General features: G+C 43.0%; 1 protein-coding gene across 1 annotated transcript in view; it reads left to right on the top strand.

Annotated features, from left to right (window-relative positions):
* Nucleotides 1–17,638, top strand: part of ADGRE3 (adhesion G protein-coupled receptor E3) — a 63,114-nt gene that overhangs the window by 44,424 nt on the left and 1,052 nt on the right. The window contains exons 8-15 of the mRNA XM_052642724.1: nt 5,495–5,679; nt 7,774–7,938; nt 9,396–9,593; nt 9,864–10,099; nt 10,816–10,882; nt 11,297–11,388; nt 14,127–14,295; nt 16,349–16,444. Of these exons, the coding sequence (XP_052498684.1) occupies nt 5,495–5,679; nt 7,774–7,938; nt 9,396–9,593; nt 9,864–10,099; nt 10,816–10,882; nt 11,297–11,388; nt 14,127–14,295; nt 16,349–16,444 (1,208 nt within the window). The remainder of the gene's footprint in view (nt 1–5,494; nt 5,680–7,773; nt 7,939–9,395; nt 9,594–9,863; nt 10,100–10,815; nt 10,883–11,296; nt 11,389–14,126; nt 14,296–16,348; nt 16,445–17,638) is intronic.

Consider the following 17,638-nt stretch of genomic DNA (forward strand, 5'->3'; position numbering starts at 1 on the left):
AGAAATGAGTTGTCCAAGGAGACCTGTGCCTGGACAGCAAGAGACTCTATTGGAAAGTGGTCCCCAGGCAGAGAGCAGCAGGAAAACTGCTTTGCCACATGGCTCATAGTCTCAGGGTTTATGGTAATGCGATTAGTTTCTAGGTTGTCTACGGTCAGTCATCATCCTTGGCCCATAGTCTGAGTCAGGGTCCTTCCTGGTGGCCCGAGCATCTCAGCCAAGACGGATTCCCGTGCAAAGGATTCTGGGAGGATGGTTGTCTCCTCCCTCTTTTGGCCCCTCCCAAATTCTCCCAGTTAGTTTTTGGGTGGCAGTACCAAGTTCCTCATTGGGACCTCCTGTTGTGAGACAACTCACCCAAGTGGTTATCATCACGCATGGCCTAGGTGGGCGGCTTTAGGCAATGATTATCTAACACCTTTATTTGCTTGTTTATGTTTGTTTCCTGTACCAGAAAGTAAGATCAATAGGAAGAGAAATTCAGGCTATTTTGTCCCCGACTGTATCCCCAGAATAATGTCTGGACACAGTAGGCACTAAAGAAAAAAAAAAAGGTGGATAAATAGATAGATAGAGGGCTTCCCTGATGGCACAGAAGGTAAAGAATCTGCCTGCAATGCAGGAGACGCAGGTTCAATCCCAGGGTGGGGAAGAGCCCCTGGAGGAGGAAATGGCAACCCACTCCAATATTGTTGCCTGGGAAATCCCACGGACAGAGCAGCCTGGTGGGTTACAGTCCATAGGGTTGCGAAGAGTTGGATACAACAGAGCAAGTAAGCACATAGGTAATGATTTCCGTATGTTATCTATATCTGGATTATACTATATAATATGTACCGGTTCAGTTCAGTCGCTCAGTCATATCCAACTCTTTGAAACCCCATGGACTGCACAGCATACCAGGCTTCCCCGTCCATCACTAACTCCCAGAGCTTGCTCAAATTTATGTTCATTGAGTCAGTGATGCCATCCAACCATCTCATTCTCTGTCGTCCCCTTCTCCTCCTATAACTTTATTATATATATATATAATATATATGGAAAAGAAATAATTAGATTTCTATCTAAAGAGATAGAAATACTTGTACCAACTACAAATGGATTTCCTTGGGTCCAGCCTCAACATTTTGTTTCATACAAAAGAAGCACAAAACCAGTTCTAAAGGTCTTGCAAAACAAGTTTGTCATTACTGAAGTCTTCAAGAGACAACAGGGGAAGTGGAATGATATCACACAAGTCTTACCCAATTTCCTTTTATAGCTGTCCTTTAGTCTCCAAGAGGGATTGGTTCCTGGACCCTTCAGACATGAAAATCCACGAATGCTCATGTTCCTATATAAAATGATTTATCAATAGTATTTGATATAGATGTGCATATAACCTTATGCACGTGCTCCCTTATATTTTAAATCATCTCTAGATTACTTATAATACCTAATACAATGCAAAAGCTAAGAAAACAGCTGCAGATGCAAAGCAAATTCAAGTGTTGCCTTCTGAGACTTTCTCGATTTTTTTAATGTTTATTTATTTATTTGGCTGCACCGGATCTTAGTCACAGCATGTGGGATCTAGTTCCCTGACCAGGGATTGAACCTGGGCCCCCTGCCTTGGGAGTGCAGAGTCTTAGCACCTGAACCACCAAGGGAGTCCCTGGGATTTTTAAAAATATTTTCAATCCAAGGTTCATAGAATCTGTGGATACAGAACCTGCAGATATAGAGGGTTAATTTTACTTTCCTTTTCCTCTTTATGACTGACCCAGTCTCTTTCCTCTCTTCCTCCTGCAAAATTCCACCTGCCTCTTCTCTACCCCTCCCTCCCAATTTTTATACTGTTCATGGAGTTCTCTGGGCAAGAATACTGGAGTGGATTGCCATTTCCTCCTCCATATAGTGGAGATAGTGGAGGACAGAGGAGCCTGGCATGCTGCAGTCCATGGGGTCACAAAGAGTCAGGCAGCACCTAGCGACTGAAAAACAACAATAACACAACTTTTTTTAATTGAAATATAATTGCTTTACAGTATTGCATTGGTTTCTACCAAATAGCAACAGGAATCAGCCATCAGTTCAGTTCAGTCGCTCAGTCATGTCCGACTCTTTGCGACCCCATTAACTGCAGCACGTCAGGCCTCCCTGTCCATCACCATCTCCCGGAGTTCACTCAGACTCACGTCCATCGAGTCAGTGATGCCATCCAGCCATCTCATCCTCTGTCGTCCCCTTCTTCTCCTGACCCCAATCCCTCTCAGCATCAGAGTCTTTTCCAATGAGTCAACTCTTCACATGAGGGGGCCAGAGTACTGGAGTTTCAGCTTCAGCATCATTCCTTCCAAAGAAATCCCAGGGCTGATCTCCTTTAGAATGGACTGGTTGGATCTCCTTGCAGTCCAAGGGACTCTCAAGAGCCTTCTCCAACACCACAGTTCAAAAGCATCAATTCTTCGGCGCTCAGCTTTCCTCACAGTCCAACTCTCACATCCATACATGACCACAGGAAAAACCATAGCCTTGACTAGATGGACCTTAGTCGGCAAAGTAATGTCTCTGCTTTTCAATATGCCATCTAGATTGGTCATAACTTTTCTTCCAAGGAGTAAGTGTCTTTTAATTTCATGGCTGCAGTCACCATCTGCAGTGATTTTGGAGCCAAAAAAATAAAGTCAGCCACTGTTTCCACTGTTTCCCCATCTATTTCCCATGAAGTGATGGGACCAGATGCCATGATCTTCGTTTTCTGAATGTTGAACTTTAAGCCAACATTTTCACTCTCCACTTTCACTTTCCTCAAGAGGCTTTTTAGTTCCTCCTCACTTTCTGCCATAAGGGTGGTGTCATCTGCATATCTGCGGTTATTGACATTTCTCCTGGCAATCTTGGACAGCCCAGCTTTTATGTCCTTTTCTCCTAAGGGTAGATTCATATCCTTTCTCACGTAAATCAGCTTAGCCTCTCTTAGTTTTTCTAGTTTCTCTTGTCCCTCCAGTCTTACCCTATTCAATACAACAAAGGAATCAGGTCCAGAAATACTTTGTATGCCTCAGAATATGAGAAGAGACACTGAAAATCTTTTATTTTGACACTCATATGTGTGAGTAAGTGTGCCTATGTGCGTGTATATAAGTTTGTGTTTTTGTGTGTGTATGTGTATACATCTATATACCATTTTCAAAGAGATAAATAATGAAAAGGTAAATACCATTTTCAAATATAAACGAAGGTACATCAAAGATCATATGAACTCATGGGAAGTCCATGGTGGTCCAGTGGTTAAGACTTCGCCTTCCAATGCAGGGGGTGCAGATTCCATACCTGGTCTGTGACCTGAGATCCCACATGCCTTGGGATGGCCAAAAGACCAAAATGTAAAAAACAGAAGCAATATTGTAACACATTCAATAAAGGCTTTTTCAAAATCATGAAAAAGACTACATCAGCTCATTAACTGATGAGGGAATCTATGAAATGTTAGGACACGCTCAGAGGCAATTCAAAGAGCAGACACATATGTACAGAAACATATTTCTATATAAATCAGTCACAAATTCTGAAATGATAAGCTAACTGATGCAAAAGCTGGTTAGTACTCTATAGGGCAATACTATAATGCAATGTTCAGAATTATATTCTCTAGAACAGAAAACTACACATCTACCAGACAAAATGCATCTCTGTCTAGGGAAAGAACCATTTCCACTACTGTCAAGGTTCTACATGTTATCTTCTATGGCTACAGAGTTGTGAAATTGCTTGGCAATAGAAAGTCCATAAAAGGTGAATCACAACGCCCCATAGAATCAGAGAATCCTTGATACTCAGCTCTCCATAGAAGGAAACTCGGTCACATTGTTACTGAATCCAGGCTCGCTCTGCTTACCACACAACCAGCCAATAAATTTGAGAGACGAGGTGTTGAGGCAAGGAAAATGACTTTATTTGAAAGCTGGTTGATTGAGAAAATGGCACATTAATGTCTCAAAATAACTATCAGGGTCTAGATTCCAGGTTCTTTTATAGAATAGAGATGTGGGGTGGGGGGTAAGGAAGCAAAGTAGAAAGCCCATCGCGCGTGTGTGTGTGTGTGTGTGTGTGTGTGTGTGTGTGCGCGCGCGCTCAGTGCAGGCTTCTCTCTCCATGGGATTTCCCAGGCAAGAACACCAGAGTGGGTTGCCATTTCCTCCTTCAGGGAATCTTCGCAACCCAGGGATCAAAGTAACATCTCCAGCATTGCAGGCAGTCTTTTACCACTGAGCCATCAGGGAAGCCCTAAAAAAGTCCCTTAATCTTGCAAATATCTCCTGGAGGATGTGTTAATTTCTTCCTTCCTGTAGCCATCCACAGGTGGACAGGGTCTTGAACAAAGACACTTTAATATTCAGGCAGTAGGGCAGGGTTCCCTGAGGCAGGCCATTATGCACAAGCAGTGAACAGAAGCAACAGGAAGCAAAGCTTAAAGGAACAGATCCAACCTGGAGTCAGAATTGGCCCTTCCTTGCAACATTATCTTTTGTCCATTAACAAATCTTGGACATGAGGTGTATTTGGATGCAGATATTTATACCTAGAAAAAAACATCCAGAACTTAAACAGCAGTTATCTCTAGGTGTGTATTTTCATAAAAATTTCACTTTCTTTTTTGTCCTTTTCTCGTCAAAATTGCAACATTTACGTGTACAAAAAATAAATTGCGGCATTGTTGCAGAAACCAGTACTCGAAAAACCAAGCACCACACTCAGAGAGTTGGAAAGCTGAGGTCTATTAGGCTGGCAGGCCCAGAGGAGTTAACACTCCAAGCTCTGAGCCCCGAACAAAGGGATTACAGAGTGTTTATAGACAGACTATAGTGGGCAACACTAGCTGTTAATAGGCTGGTTTAAACCAAGGGGTTTCGTGCGCTCAGAACAGTGGTCACGATGGGGAGGGGGATGCCTGACCTGGACAGGCATGATTAAGCAGGTTTTCAGGGGCTGGGTGACTGCAAAGAGCAGGTCAAGGGTGAGTGAGATAAACTCCAGTACCTAGTATTGCCTGTCCCCACTTTCTGAGACTATGTGACCTATGTGACCTACGTGCCCTAGACTTTGCAAGAGGCAAGCTGAGTTACAGAGGCAGAAGGAGCAGGAGGTTATGTAAAAATTTAACTATTCCTTTTCAGCATAACATATAATGTGATGCTCGACATCACATTAATTGACTTCAACAAACTAAATATATATGTATTAATATGACTAAGAGCTTTCCTGGTGGCTCAGTGGTAAAGAACCCACCTATAATACACGAGACACAGGTTCAATCCCTGGGTCAGGAAGATCCCCTGGAGAAGGAAATGGCAACCCACTTCAGTATTCTTGCCTGGGAAATCCCGTGGACAGAGGAGCCTGGTGGGCTACAGTCCATGGGGTCACAAAAAGTCAGACACAAATGAGCAACTGAGCCCGTACCACGAGTGTATATCTGTCGATCCCAATCTCCATGTTTCTGTCTCCTCAGGAGCTAGTGCAGTTGCCTTTATTTCATACTCTTCTCTTGGAAACATCACAAATGCAACTGTTTTTGAAGACATGAATGAGAAAGATCAAGTTTACCTGAACTCACAGGTAGTGAGTGCTGCTATTGGACCCAAAAAGAACACACCTCTCTCCCAGCCTGTGATTCTAAGTTTTAAGCACATGAAGGTGGGTCAAAGCTGCAATTTGTACTTGCTTGGGATTCATGGATGTTAGACCAAACAATTTGCATATACTCCCTGTCAGTGGTTCTGGACCTGCACTGTCCAGTATCATAACCAGGAGCCAACTAGTTATTAAGCATTTGAAGTATGTGAGTCTGAATTGAGATTTTTGAAGGGTTAGCATTTCCAGATTTAGAATTAGTATTTCCAGACTTGGAAGACTTTGTAAGAAAAACAATGTGTTAAGCATCTCAATAATTTTATAGTGATTACATATATTGATTTATATTGACACATTAAATGACATCATTTTGAATATGCATGCATGCATGCTAAGTCACTTCAGTCATGTCTCACTGTTTGTGACACTATGGACTATAGCCTTCCAAGCTCCTCTGTCGATGGGACTCTCCAGGCAAGAATACTGGAGCGGGTTGCCATGCCCTCCAGGGGATCTTCCCGACCCAGGCATCGAATCTGCTTCTCGTTTGTCTCCTGCATTGGCAGGCAGGTTCTTTATCACTGGTGACACCTGGGAAGCCCTATTTTGAATATAGAGAGCTAAATAAAATAGGTTCCTAAAATTGATTTGATCTGTTTCTTTTCCTTTTTTAATGTGGTAGAAAATTTCAAATTGTTAATACATAAGTGATTTACATGATATTTCTCTTCAGCAGCGTTATTTTAGTACATGGAATTATTTTAGTTGTAGGTTCCTCCTACATCTGTGAAATCTGAATTGAGACATAGTATTTATTCTTGCATAGACACGTGGAATTAATTACTAAGACTGCATAATTCAATTAGAAGGAAAATTTTTATATAATCCATTGCCTTCTCGCATTCTCTGCCCAAACTCTTAAAGGCAGGTTTCCAACTCTGTTTAGAAAGTAAGAGTTGAAAGAAATGCTGCCATTGTTTCACAACATAGATGAACCTTGAGGGCACTATGGCTAAGTGGAGTAAGTCAGACAGAGAAAGACAAATACCAAATGATCTCATCTATACGTGAAATCTGAGAAAACCAAGCTCACAGAAACAAAGGACAGATTGGTGGTTGCCAGGGATGACAGGTGGGAAAAACAGGTAACCATGATCAGAGGTTACAAGCTTCCAGTTATAGATGAATGAGTTCTGGGGATGTGATGGAGAGAATGATGACTCCAGTTTAACAATACTGTATTGTATATTTGAAAGTTGCTGAGAGAGTAGCTTTTAAAAGTTCTCACCACAAAATGCAAATTGTAATTATGTGAAGTGATGGACATTAACTACCTTATTGCAATAATCATTTTGCAATAGATACATATATCAATCATTACATTGTATACCTTAAACTTACACAATGCTATATACCAAATCTCAATAAAACTAGAAAAATTAATATTTTTTACATTTTAAGAAAACAAGAATGAAGTGAGGGAAGATGAAGAAACATAGATTTTCTCCATCTGATGCATGAAATCTAGGTATGAAATTTTTGATGTAGGGCATGGGACAGCAGGAATGGAGTAAGATATCTAGGGATGGTCCAGTGGATTATCAAAGGAGATATAGCCCCCAGATAGGAGAGCATCCAACTCATCTCCTTGGCCCAATCAAATGATGCTCTCGACATCCTTGAGACCAAAAAAAAAAAAAAAAAAGAGGGAGAGAGAAACTGAAGGCTGACTCTCTTCTCTCTCCTGGTGATGTCTCTTCCCTACACTAGCCCTGTCATGGCAAGAGTAATTATTGTGCTGCAAGAGGTCAAGGCAGAATTGATGTAGAAATCAGGGAAATTTCACTTAGAGAGTACTTGGAAGAAAACTTTAGGTGGGTCTTTTACTCTTTCTCTATTTGACTCCCATGGTGGAGGACAAAGTCCTGAAACCGGTAACATCTTGTAAAGTTCTGACTCCCAGAGAGATAAGCTTGTTTTCTATTATGTGGAATCCCAGTAGAACTGGAACTCTGGGGGCAGGTATACTGGTGGTCATCCTCTTTACTTAAAATAGAAATCACCTGATCCTTCTTAACCCATGGTGTCACGAGCCAAGGCTGACACTCAGAGTTGTCCCTCCCAAGGAATGACATGATGAGCCTGTTCTATTTTCAGGTGAAGCCCGGGGTCAAGATCTTCTGCGTCTACTGGAAAGGCACAAAGGAGGGCGGCCGCTGGTCCAAGGATGGCTGTGCTCTGAGACAAATGAACGAGACTCACACGATATGCAACTCCACTCACCTGTCCAGTTTCGCTGTTCTCATGGCCTTGCATGGCCAGGTAGGATGTAACTATTGAATTCCTCCAGCTAACCCCTTTTGAGGCCCTGCTAGGTGGCCCTAGTGGTAAAGAACCTGCCTGCCAGTGCAGAAGATGTAACAGACGTGGGTTCGATCCCTGGGTTGGGAAGATCCCCTAAAGGAGGAAATGGCAACCCACTCCAATCCTTCCCTGGAAAATCCTATGGACAGAGGAGCCTGGCAGGCTACAGTCCACAGGATTGCAAAGAGTCAGACACAACTGAGCGACTCACACTATTATACTACTGGGTGGCCATAACTGCTATAAAGAAAAGTTTAACAGACCAAGTCTGGAGTGATAAGAAAAGCGTACTGCTTTGGATAGAGTGATCGGAAGAGAATGAGCTACTCAAGCTGAAATCTGAATATTAAGTCAGTAGTGTTACAATGTGGATGAATCTCAGAAATATCACGCTGAGTGAAAGACGTTAGACACAAAGGACCATATACTGTAGGATTCCACTTACATGACATGTCTAGGATAGGCAAATCTGGCCTTCCCTGGTGGTCAGTGGTTAAGGATCTGCCTTATACAAGGGACACCCTTGGGCATAAGACACTCTTATACAGAGTTTGATCCCTGGTCTGGGAGGATCCCACATGCTGAGGAGCAACTGAGCTTGTGCACCACAACAAATGAGCCTGTGCTCTGGAGTCTACGCACCGCAACTACTGAGCCCACGTGCCGCAAGTACTAAAGCCGACTCGCCCTAGAGCCCGTGCTCTACAACAAGGGAAGCCACTACAGTATGAAGCCCTCACCCAGCAACAAGAGAGTCGCCCCCACCCGCCACAACTAGAGAAAGCCCACAAGCAGCAGTGAAAACCCAGCACAGCCAAATATAAGCTTTAAAAATAAATATTTGGAATAGGCAAATCCATGAGACAGAGCACACAAACCCAGGGGGTTCTAGAAAGAATAGAATGAATGAGAGGAAAGTGGGAAAAGTCAGGTTTGGAGAGAAGGAAGCAGAAGAAAAGTGTCAGACCACAAATGCCAGTCAGGAGTTTAGATTTCATTCAAATTGCAATGGAAAAAATAAAAAAAAAAAAATTGCAATGGAGAGACAATACAGGATGTGCATCAGGGATGCTACAGATTTATGTTATTAGAAAGTATCTCTGGCCCCTGAATCAAGAATGGTCAGTGGTGCAGAAGAAGTAGCCCAGCAGAGAGATGATGGTGGTCAGGATTTGGATGGCAGCTGCAGAGTTGGTGGGAAAAGCTCAGATTGACACATATCCTGAATCCTGTGGGTTCACAGGACTTATTGATGACATAGGCTGGCTGACAGCACACAGAAAGTCTGCACCCCTCCCCTCATTGCAGAGATACAGGTGGTCTGCCTATGTGGGGATGCCACATTCCAAGCGGTGGGAGAATAAAATCCCAGGGCAGGAAAGCGTGACTGTGGTCTCCTCTCTGCTGGCTCCCAGGAGGAGGATCCCGCACTGACTGTGATCACCTACGTGGGGCTGAGCCTCTCTCTGCTGTGCCTCCTCCTGGCGGCCCTCACCTTCCTGCTGTGCAAAGCCATCCAGAACACCAGCACCTCGCTCCACCTGCAGCTCTCACTCTGCCTCTTCCTGGCCCACCTGCTCTTCCTGACAGCCATCGACAGAACTGAGAACAAGGTACTTATACTGTCCCAGAATGTGCCTGCCTCAGGGTGTGCTGAATTCATGGGGCCATGCTGCCTCGGTCCCCTCAATAAAATAGCCTAGGGTCCTAGATCGAGGATGCATGGTGAGGTGAGCAGTGCTGGCATTATCAACCACATTTACTTTCAATGACCGTGATCAAATAGCAGTGCTTCTGAACTCAATGCCAGTATAAAGGAGAGGTCCCGGGGCTGTGCTCCACCCTGACAGTCCCTCCTGGTGACACCTTTCTCCTCCTCGCAGGTGCTGTGTGCCATCATCGCAGGTGCCTTACACTATCTCTACCTGGCCTCCTTCACCTGGATGCTGCTGGAGGGTCTGCACCTCTTCCTCACTGCACGCAACCTGGCAGTGGTCAACTACTCCAGTGTCAACAAGCTCATGAAGTGGCTTATGTTCCCAGTGGGCTATGGCGTCCCGGCTGTGATCGTGGCCATTTCTGCAGCCTCCAGGCCTCATCTTTATGGAACACCTGATCGGTAAGATTGACTCTCACCCTGTGCCATGGACAGATTTGAGGGCAGTGTTATTGGCAATGATTCGGATAAACACAACAAATGCACTCTACTTTCCCTTTGAGTGTAAGGGCTCTAACTTCTTTCCCAGTGAGGCAGGGAAAGATGATGTGGAAATTCTGGAAGGAGGAAATTTTGCAGTTAGGTCCCAGCTTTATCCTTCCCATAATTTGTGACCTCAAGTCCTCAAGTCTCATGCTCAGTTGCTAAGTCATGTCCAACTCTGTGATCCCATGAACTGTAGCCTGCCAAGTCTCCTCTGTCCATGGGATTTCCCAAGCAACAATGCTGGAGTGGGTTGTCATTTCCTCCTTCAGGGCATCTTCCCAACCCAGGGATCAAATCCATGGCTACTGCACTGCAGGCAGATTCTTTACCACTGGGCCACCTGGAACACCCCCTAAGTCTCAGTGCCCTCGTTAGTGAAATGGGGATAATAGTCATCTCCATGGTTCCCACCCTCGAAATACTGGTATGAAAATTCAACAGGTCTGTGCTTGTAAACTGTTTCATGTACCAGTAACACATGGAAGCAGCGAACAACCAAAGCCTGCATTGTCATCAGCTGACATTTTCAAGAAATATTGGAAAAGTTCTCTGTTAGAAAAAGATGTCATTTCATGTCCATTTCATGTGCTTTCTTTGATCTCCCTTCGTGTCCCTTTTCCCATTGTTCCCAGATGCTGGCTTCACCTGGACCAGAAATTCATCTGGGCTTTCCTTGGACCTGTCTGTGCCATTATCTGTGTGAGTGAATACGTGGCTCCAGTGTTCCTGACCTAAGCAGAAGCACCAGACATGCTGGGTGCAGGATAGAACAAGGGACACACAGTTTCTCAATTATGTAGTTTGATTTTTCCACCTGCTACCAATTCAAACCCACATGCAGGGCGGTAGGGGTTGTGTGCAATTTACAGCAGACATGACATTTTGTTTAATGGCTTTTCCATTTTTTTTCAGTATAGTTGCTTTACAATGTTTTATTAACTTCTACTGCACAGCAAAATGAATCAGCCATATATATATATATATATGTCCCTTCCATTTTGGGTTTCCTTCCCATTTAGAAAACCACATTGTGCTCTACAGTATGTTACCATAAACTGAATAGACACAGTACATTTTAACTTGTATTCTCCATGGTCTGTGTCACTCTTGCAGGTGAATTTTGTATTTTTTCTCATGGTTTTTTGGATTTTGAAAAGAAAACTTTCCTCTCTCAACAGTGAAGTGTCTACCATCCGGAACATAAAGTAAGTTATGGTATTTTCTAAGTAAAATGGTATTTTCTAACCCTTTTTTCTTCTACTCACTTCTTCCTGGTCCCCCCTACATATCCACAGAGACATATATGCACAGTCAGCCTCTAGGAACTAGCAAGGTCACTGCCGCCTTCCACTGCCACAATGAGAAGCTGTATTCAATTGCTGGGACTCTAAAAAAGAAAGTGAGATAGAAGTTTATTTCATTCTCATACCACAGAACAGAGCTCCACAGAGTGATCCAGGCCTCAAGCTCTATTTTGTTGCCCCACCAGCCCATAGGATGTTGTATCCCGTCCATGGGAAGGAAGTAACATGGAATTTGCAAGTTCCATATTTACTCATATCCCATTGGTTAGACTTTGGTCATGTGATGACACCTAGCTGCAAAGGAGGCTGGGAAGTGTAGTTTCTAACTGAGTAGGCATGTGTCCTTGATGAATCTCAGAAAGGAAAAAGATCTAACTCTAAAAAGAAGAGGAGCTGCAATGCAGGAGACCCAGGGTTGAACCCACTTCAGTGGTCTTATTAAAATATAAAGAACTACCAAAAAAATTAAAAAATAAAAAATAAATAAAAAGAAGAGGAGGAACTTACCTGCTGCAAAACACAAGAGGCAATAGTACAGGAAGGATTTAGGTTAAAATATATTTTATATAATACTGTTTTAAAAAACTGGGATCGAACCCAGGTCTCCCGCATTGTAGACAGACACTTTACCATCTGAGCCACCAGGGAAGTCCTAAAAAAACTGGGGACTATGAGTATTTTTTTTATTTTGCAGCATCCATCTTTTTTTTTTAATTTATTTGTAAGTGGAGACAATTGCTCTACGGTGTTGTGTTGCTTTCTTCTGTACAACAATATGAATCAGCCATGAGTATACATATATCCCCTCCCTCTTGAACTTCCCTCAATCCCCCCATCCCACCCCTCTAGGTCATCACATTGAGCTGAGCTCCCTGCGCTATACAACAGCTTCCCGTTAACACATGTGTAATATGTTACACAGGGTAACATGTATGTTTCAATGCCACTCTCTCATTTGTCCCACCTTCTCCTTCCCCTGCTGTGTCCACAAATCTGTTCTCTATGTCTCTGTCTCTATTCCTGCCCAGCAAATAGGTTCATCAGCACCATTTTTCTAGAGTCTATATGTATGCATTAATATACAATATTTGTTTTTCCCTTTCTGACTCACTTCACTCTGTATAACAGGCTCTAGGTTCATCCGCTTCAGTTCAGCTGACTCTCATTTGTTCCTTTTTCTTGCTGAGTAATATTTCATTGTACCTTTGTTATGTATGTACCACAAATTCTTTATCTATTCATCCGTCAACAGGTTGCTTCCATGTCCTGGCTATTGTAAATAGTGCGCACCATCCATCTTAATTTGAACTTGTAGTTTGCTGAGGTTTTCATTGTAATCACAAAAATAGCACATTGGTTACTTTTTTTATTATTTGTCAAAAGTTTTCAAAATGTATAAGGTTAAAAATGACAGCCACTTGCTCCCAATTTTCCTACTGCTTTACCAACCAGGAAATCTAGAGATAAGAAACTGTATGATATGATGTGTCTGATATTTTCCCAGGCCTTTTTCTGTGCATTTTCTATAGGACAGACAGGCATACATACAATAGCAATCACACTACACAAATTTTTCCTCAACTAGCTTTTCTCAGTTACATATTATATTTTAAAATTAGAGATATATAGATATCTAAATAAGGTGACCTTACAGTTTTCCTGGAATGGTCCCAGTTTATGTTTGCTGATGCATTATGTTTATTAATAACATCCCTTTTTTATTGAAGCATAGTTAATTTAAAATGTTCTGTTAGTTTCATGTGTACCACAAAGTGATTTGGTTACACACACATATATATATATTCTTTTTCAGATTATTTTCTATTATAGATTATTACAAGATAATGAATATAGTTCCCCTGAATTGCACCCCTTTTGATCTCAAAAGCCTTCCTGCTTGAATAACAAATTATAAGACCTCCCCTATCTGTAAGTGATATAGACAGAATAAGACAAAGAACTTTATAGTTAGTTTTAGAATGTTCTGCATGTGTATGGTACTAATTTGGGGCTTCTCAGGTGGCACTAGTGGTAAAGAACCCACCTGCCAATGCAGGAGACACAGGTGATGCGGATTTGATCCCTGTGTCAGGAAGATCCCCTGGAATAGGAAATGGTAGCCCACTCCAATATTCTTGCCTAGAGAATCCCATGGACAGAGGAGCCTGATGGGCTGCAGTCCATGGGGTTACAAACAGTCGGACACAACTGAAGCAACTTTGCATGCACAATTTTGTTCTACGTACTGTCCTAAATATTTCCCATATGTTAAGTCTCAATATTTGCAGCAACCCTATGAAACAGGACTATTACAAATATTAGGGAACTGAGTTACAGGAAAGTATGAAAATTCCCTGGCAGAGCAGGGGTTAGGACTCATCGTTTTCACTGCTATGGCCCAGCTTTGACCCTTGGTCAGGGAACTAAGATCTCCCAAGCTGCATGATATGGCCAAAAAAAAGGTGGGAGGGGTGGAAAGAAAGCCAGAGAGTAACTTGCCCAAGGTCACAAAGTTAGTGCTGGCTTGGATTTAAAACACAGGTATTCTAGCTCCAGAGTGCTCACCCTTAACAACTATGCTGTAGGAATGGTCACGATCATTATCAGGTTTTTTTACATTATCGATTATTCCTACCCAGGATGCTGACACTCAAAGCCGCAGCTCAGCTCTTCATCTTGGGATGCACGTGGTTTCTGGGACTCCTGCAGGTGGGACCGGCTGCCCGCATCATGGCCTACCTCTTCACCATCATCAACAGCCTGCAGGGCGTCTTCATCTTCCTGGTGTACTGCCTCCTCAGCCAGCAGGTAAACAGTGGCCTCTTTCTTTATATATATATGAATTAGTTCTGTCTATTCATTTTTTTAAGTCTATTTATTTTTGGCTGCATTGGGTCTTCACCGCTTTGTGTGTGTGTGTGTGTGTGTGTGTGTGTGTGTGTGTGCGTGTGTGTGTGTGTGTGTGTGCAGGCTTTCTCTAGTTGCAGAGAGCTGGGCCAGCTCTACACTGGAGGAGCTCCTCATCGCGGTGGCGTCTCTCATTGTGGAGCACAGGCCCTAGGGTGCTCGGGCTTCAGTAGTTGCAGCACGTGGTCTCAGTCGCTCTGCGGCATGTGGGGTCTTCCCAGACCAGGAACTGAACTGATGTCCCCTGTATGGGCAGGTGGATTCCCATCCACTGTACCACCAGGGAAGTCCAGCAGATGCTGCTGATGGCCCTCTCAGAGCCCTTTGGCACTCGACTCTACATGCCCACGGTTGTTTATTATAAACACCTGTGACTTTGTGCCAGTGGGCTTCTTACTGCCCACAAGACAGGCCTGGTTCATGCGCAGGGCAAGCTGGTATTTTCAGAGAACAGTGACCCTTGAAAGCAGCCTCAACCAATGACTGATGGGTGCTAGTAGATGGATGCCCCAGCTCCCTTGTCTCTGAGGTGAATAACCCTGAAATCTGTTCTATGCTCTCTCCAGAACCCCCCAGTGACACTGAACCCCAGCTGTCCACAGTGGAAACACAGAATGAAGGATTATACATCTTTTATTAGCTGTCTTTCTTTTTCTGTCTCACTTTTGCAAGGATCTACTGGTGTTTCTTGGGCGTACCTTTATTCTCAGTTATTCAGTTGTGTCTGACTCTTTGCAGCCCCATGGACAGTAGCCCACCAAGTTCCTCTGTCCATGGGATTATCCCACCAAGAATACTGGAGTGGGTTGCTATTTACTCCTCCAGCAGATCTCCCAACCCAGGTATCAAACCTGCATTGACAAGGGGATTCTTTACCACTTAGCCACCTGGGAAGCTCCTCTGGGTGTTCGTGTTCGTGTCCATGTTCAGTTGTTCAGTTCTGTCTGACTCTTTGGGACGCTATGGACAGTAGCCTACCAGGCTCTTCTGTCTGTAGGATTTTCCAGGCAAGAATCCTAGAGCAGGTTCCCATTTACTACTCCAGGGGATCATCCCAATCCAGGAATCAAACCCCTGACTCTAGTGTCTCCTGCATCGGCAGGTAGATTCTTTACCACTAACGCCATCTGGGAAGCCCTCAGAGCTAGACTGAGGAATTTTCTTCCTCAGTTTTCTTCTATCTTATTCCGTTGGATATGCATGTTTTGTTAATTTTCTGTGACAAATGTGTATCCTGTAATGTGAAAAAAATTATTGTGGTAAATTATACATAACAAAATTTGTCATTTTAACCTTGTTAATTGTACAGATCAGTAGCATTAGGTTCTTTGACATTGTCATGCAACAATCACCACCATCCATTCTAGAACTTTTTGATCATCCCAAACTGAAACCCTGTGTCCCTTAAACAATAAGGCTGTATTCTCCCCTGCCAAGCTCCTGGTAACCACTACTCTACTTTCTGTCCCAGTTAATTTGTGGAATCATACAGTAGTTGTTCTTTGGTGTCTGGCTTATATATTTCCTGATGGTTCAAATGTTAAAGAATCTGCCTTCAGTGCAGAAGACCCAGGTTCAACCTGTGAGTTGGGAAGATCCCCTGGAGACGAAAATGGCTACCTACTCCAGTATTCTTGCCTAGAAATTCCCATGGACAGAGGAGCCTGGCGAGCTACAGTCCACGCGGTCTCAAAGAGTCAGACACAACTGAGTGACTAACAGTTTTTTTAACATGTATATTTCACTCAGTGTAATGTCTCCAAGGTTTATCCATGTTGTAGCCTGTTTCAGAATTTTATTCCTTTTTAAGGCTAAATCACATTCCATTGTATGCATATACCACATTTTGTAGGAGAAGGTTTTTCATAATGTTCCCATCCTCTTCCTAACTCACTGACTTTTCTCTTCTCCAACATTAACAAAAATAATCCTGGTATTTTCTTCGATGTTCCAGGTCCAAAAGTGGTTTGGTGAGATCATCAAATCTAAATCTGAGTCGGAGGCTTACACACTTTCCAGCAGGTTTGGTCCTGACTCAAAACCCAGTGAGGTAAGACTTGCGATTTATTCTAACGTGCCATGCCTTGACACGCCAAACTTCCCTTCCCTTGTCTTAGCACAAGCTCCCTTTCACGCCGAGTGTGGGGAGGAGTCCTTTTCCTGATGACTTGGTTTGCATTCCTCATTCCCATCATATTGTTTCTCACTGTTTCTTTCTTGCTCACTAATAGTGCCTAACCTGGCTGTTGTATTAATATATATTCTCATCATTCCAAGTATGGGATAGTTAGGGAATTTGAGATTGACATGTACACACTGCTATATTTAAAACGGATAACTAATAAGGATCTACTTATTATACCACAGGGAACTCTGATCAATGTTATATAATAACCTAAATGGGAAAATGATTTGAAAAAGAATAGATACATTCATATATATAACTGAATCACTTTGCTGTACACCTGAATCTAACACAACATTGCCAGTCAACTATGGTAGTGGTGGTGGTTTAGGGCTAAGTCATGTCCAACTCTTTGTGATCCCTTGAACTCTAGACTGCCAGGCTCCCCTATCCATGGGATTTCCCAAGCAAGAATACTGGAGTGGGTTGCCCTTTCCTTCTCCAGTTGATCTTCCCAACCTAAGGATTGAACCCGCGTCTCCTGCTTGGCGAGTGACTTCTTTACCACTGAGCTACCTGGGAAGCCCCAATATAAAATTAAAAGCTTTTTTAAAAATAAATAAAATAGATAACTAATAATAACCTACTGTATAGTACAAGGAACTCTACTCAATACTCTGTAATGATTTATGGGAATAGAATCTAAAACAGTGGATACAGGGACTTCCCTGGTGGTCCAGTGGGTAAGACTCCGTGTTTCCAATGCAGGTTCCACAGATTCAATGCCTGGTCAGAGAGCTAAGATTCTGCATGCCGCGTGGTGTGGCCAAATTTTTTTTTAAGTGGATATATGTATAACTGATGCATTTTGCTGAACAGGAGAAATAAACACAACATTGTAAATGAACTATAGTCCAATAGAAATTTTTTTTTTTTTAAGTATGGGTAAAACATATCACCAGCACCACTACCATCTAAAGTAGACTCCTTTAGGGGGAGACTTACAATCACAGACATAGCAGAGTGGTCATCGTCCCCCGAAATATGGCTGTTTCAAAGAGAGGTGGGCTTGAGCCCCGTGGAGGTGGTGGATACTACAGAAAGGGATCCAGAAGAGGA

This window comes from Budorcas taxicolor, chromosome 7 (genome assembly GCF_023091745.1).
Source record: "Budorcas taxicolor isolate Tak-1 chromosome 7, Takin1.1, whole genome shotgun sequence".
Classification (NCBI taxonomy): domain Eukaryota; kingdom Metazoa; phylum Chordata; class Mammalia; order Artiodactyla; family Bovidae; genus Budorcas; species Budorcas taxicolor.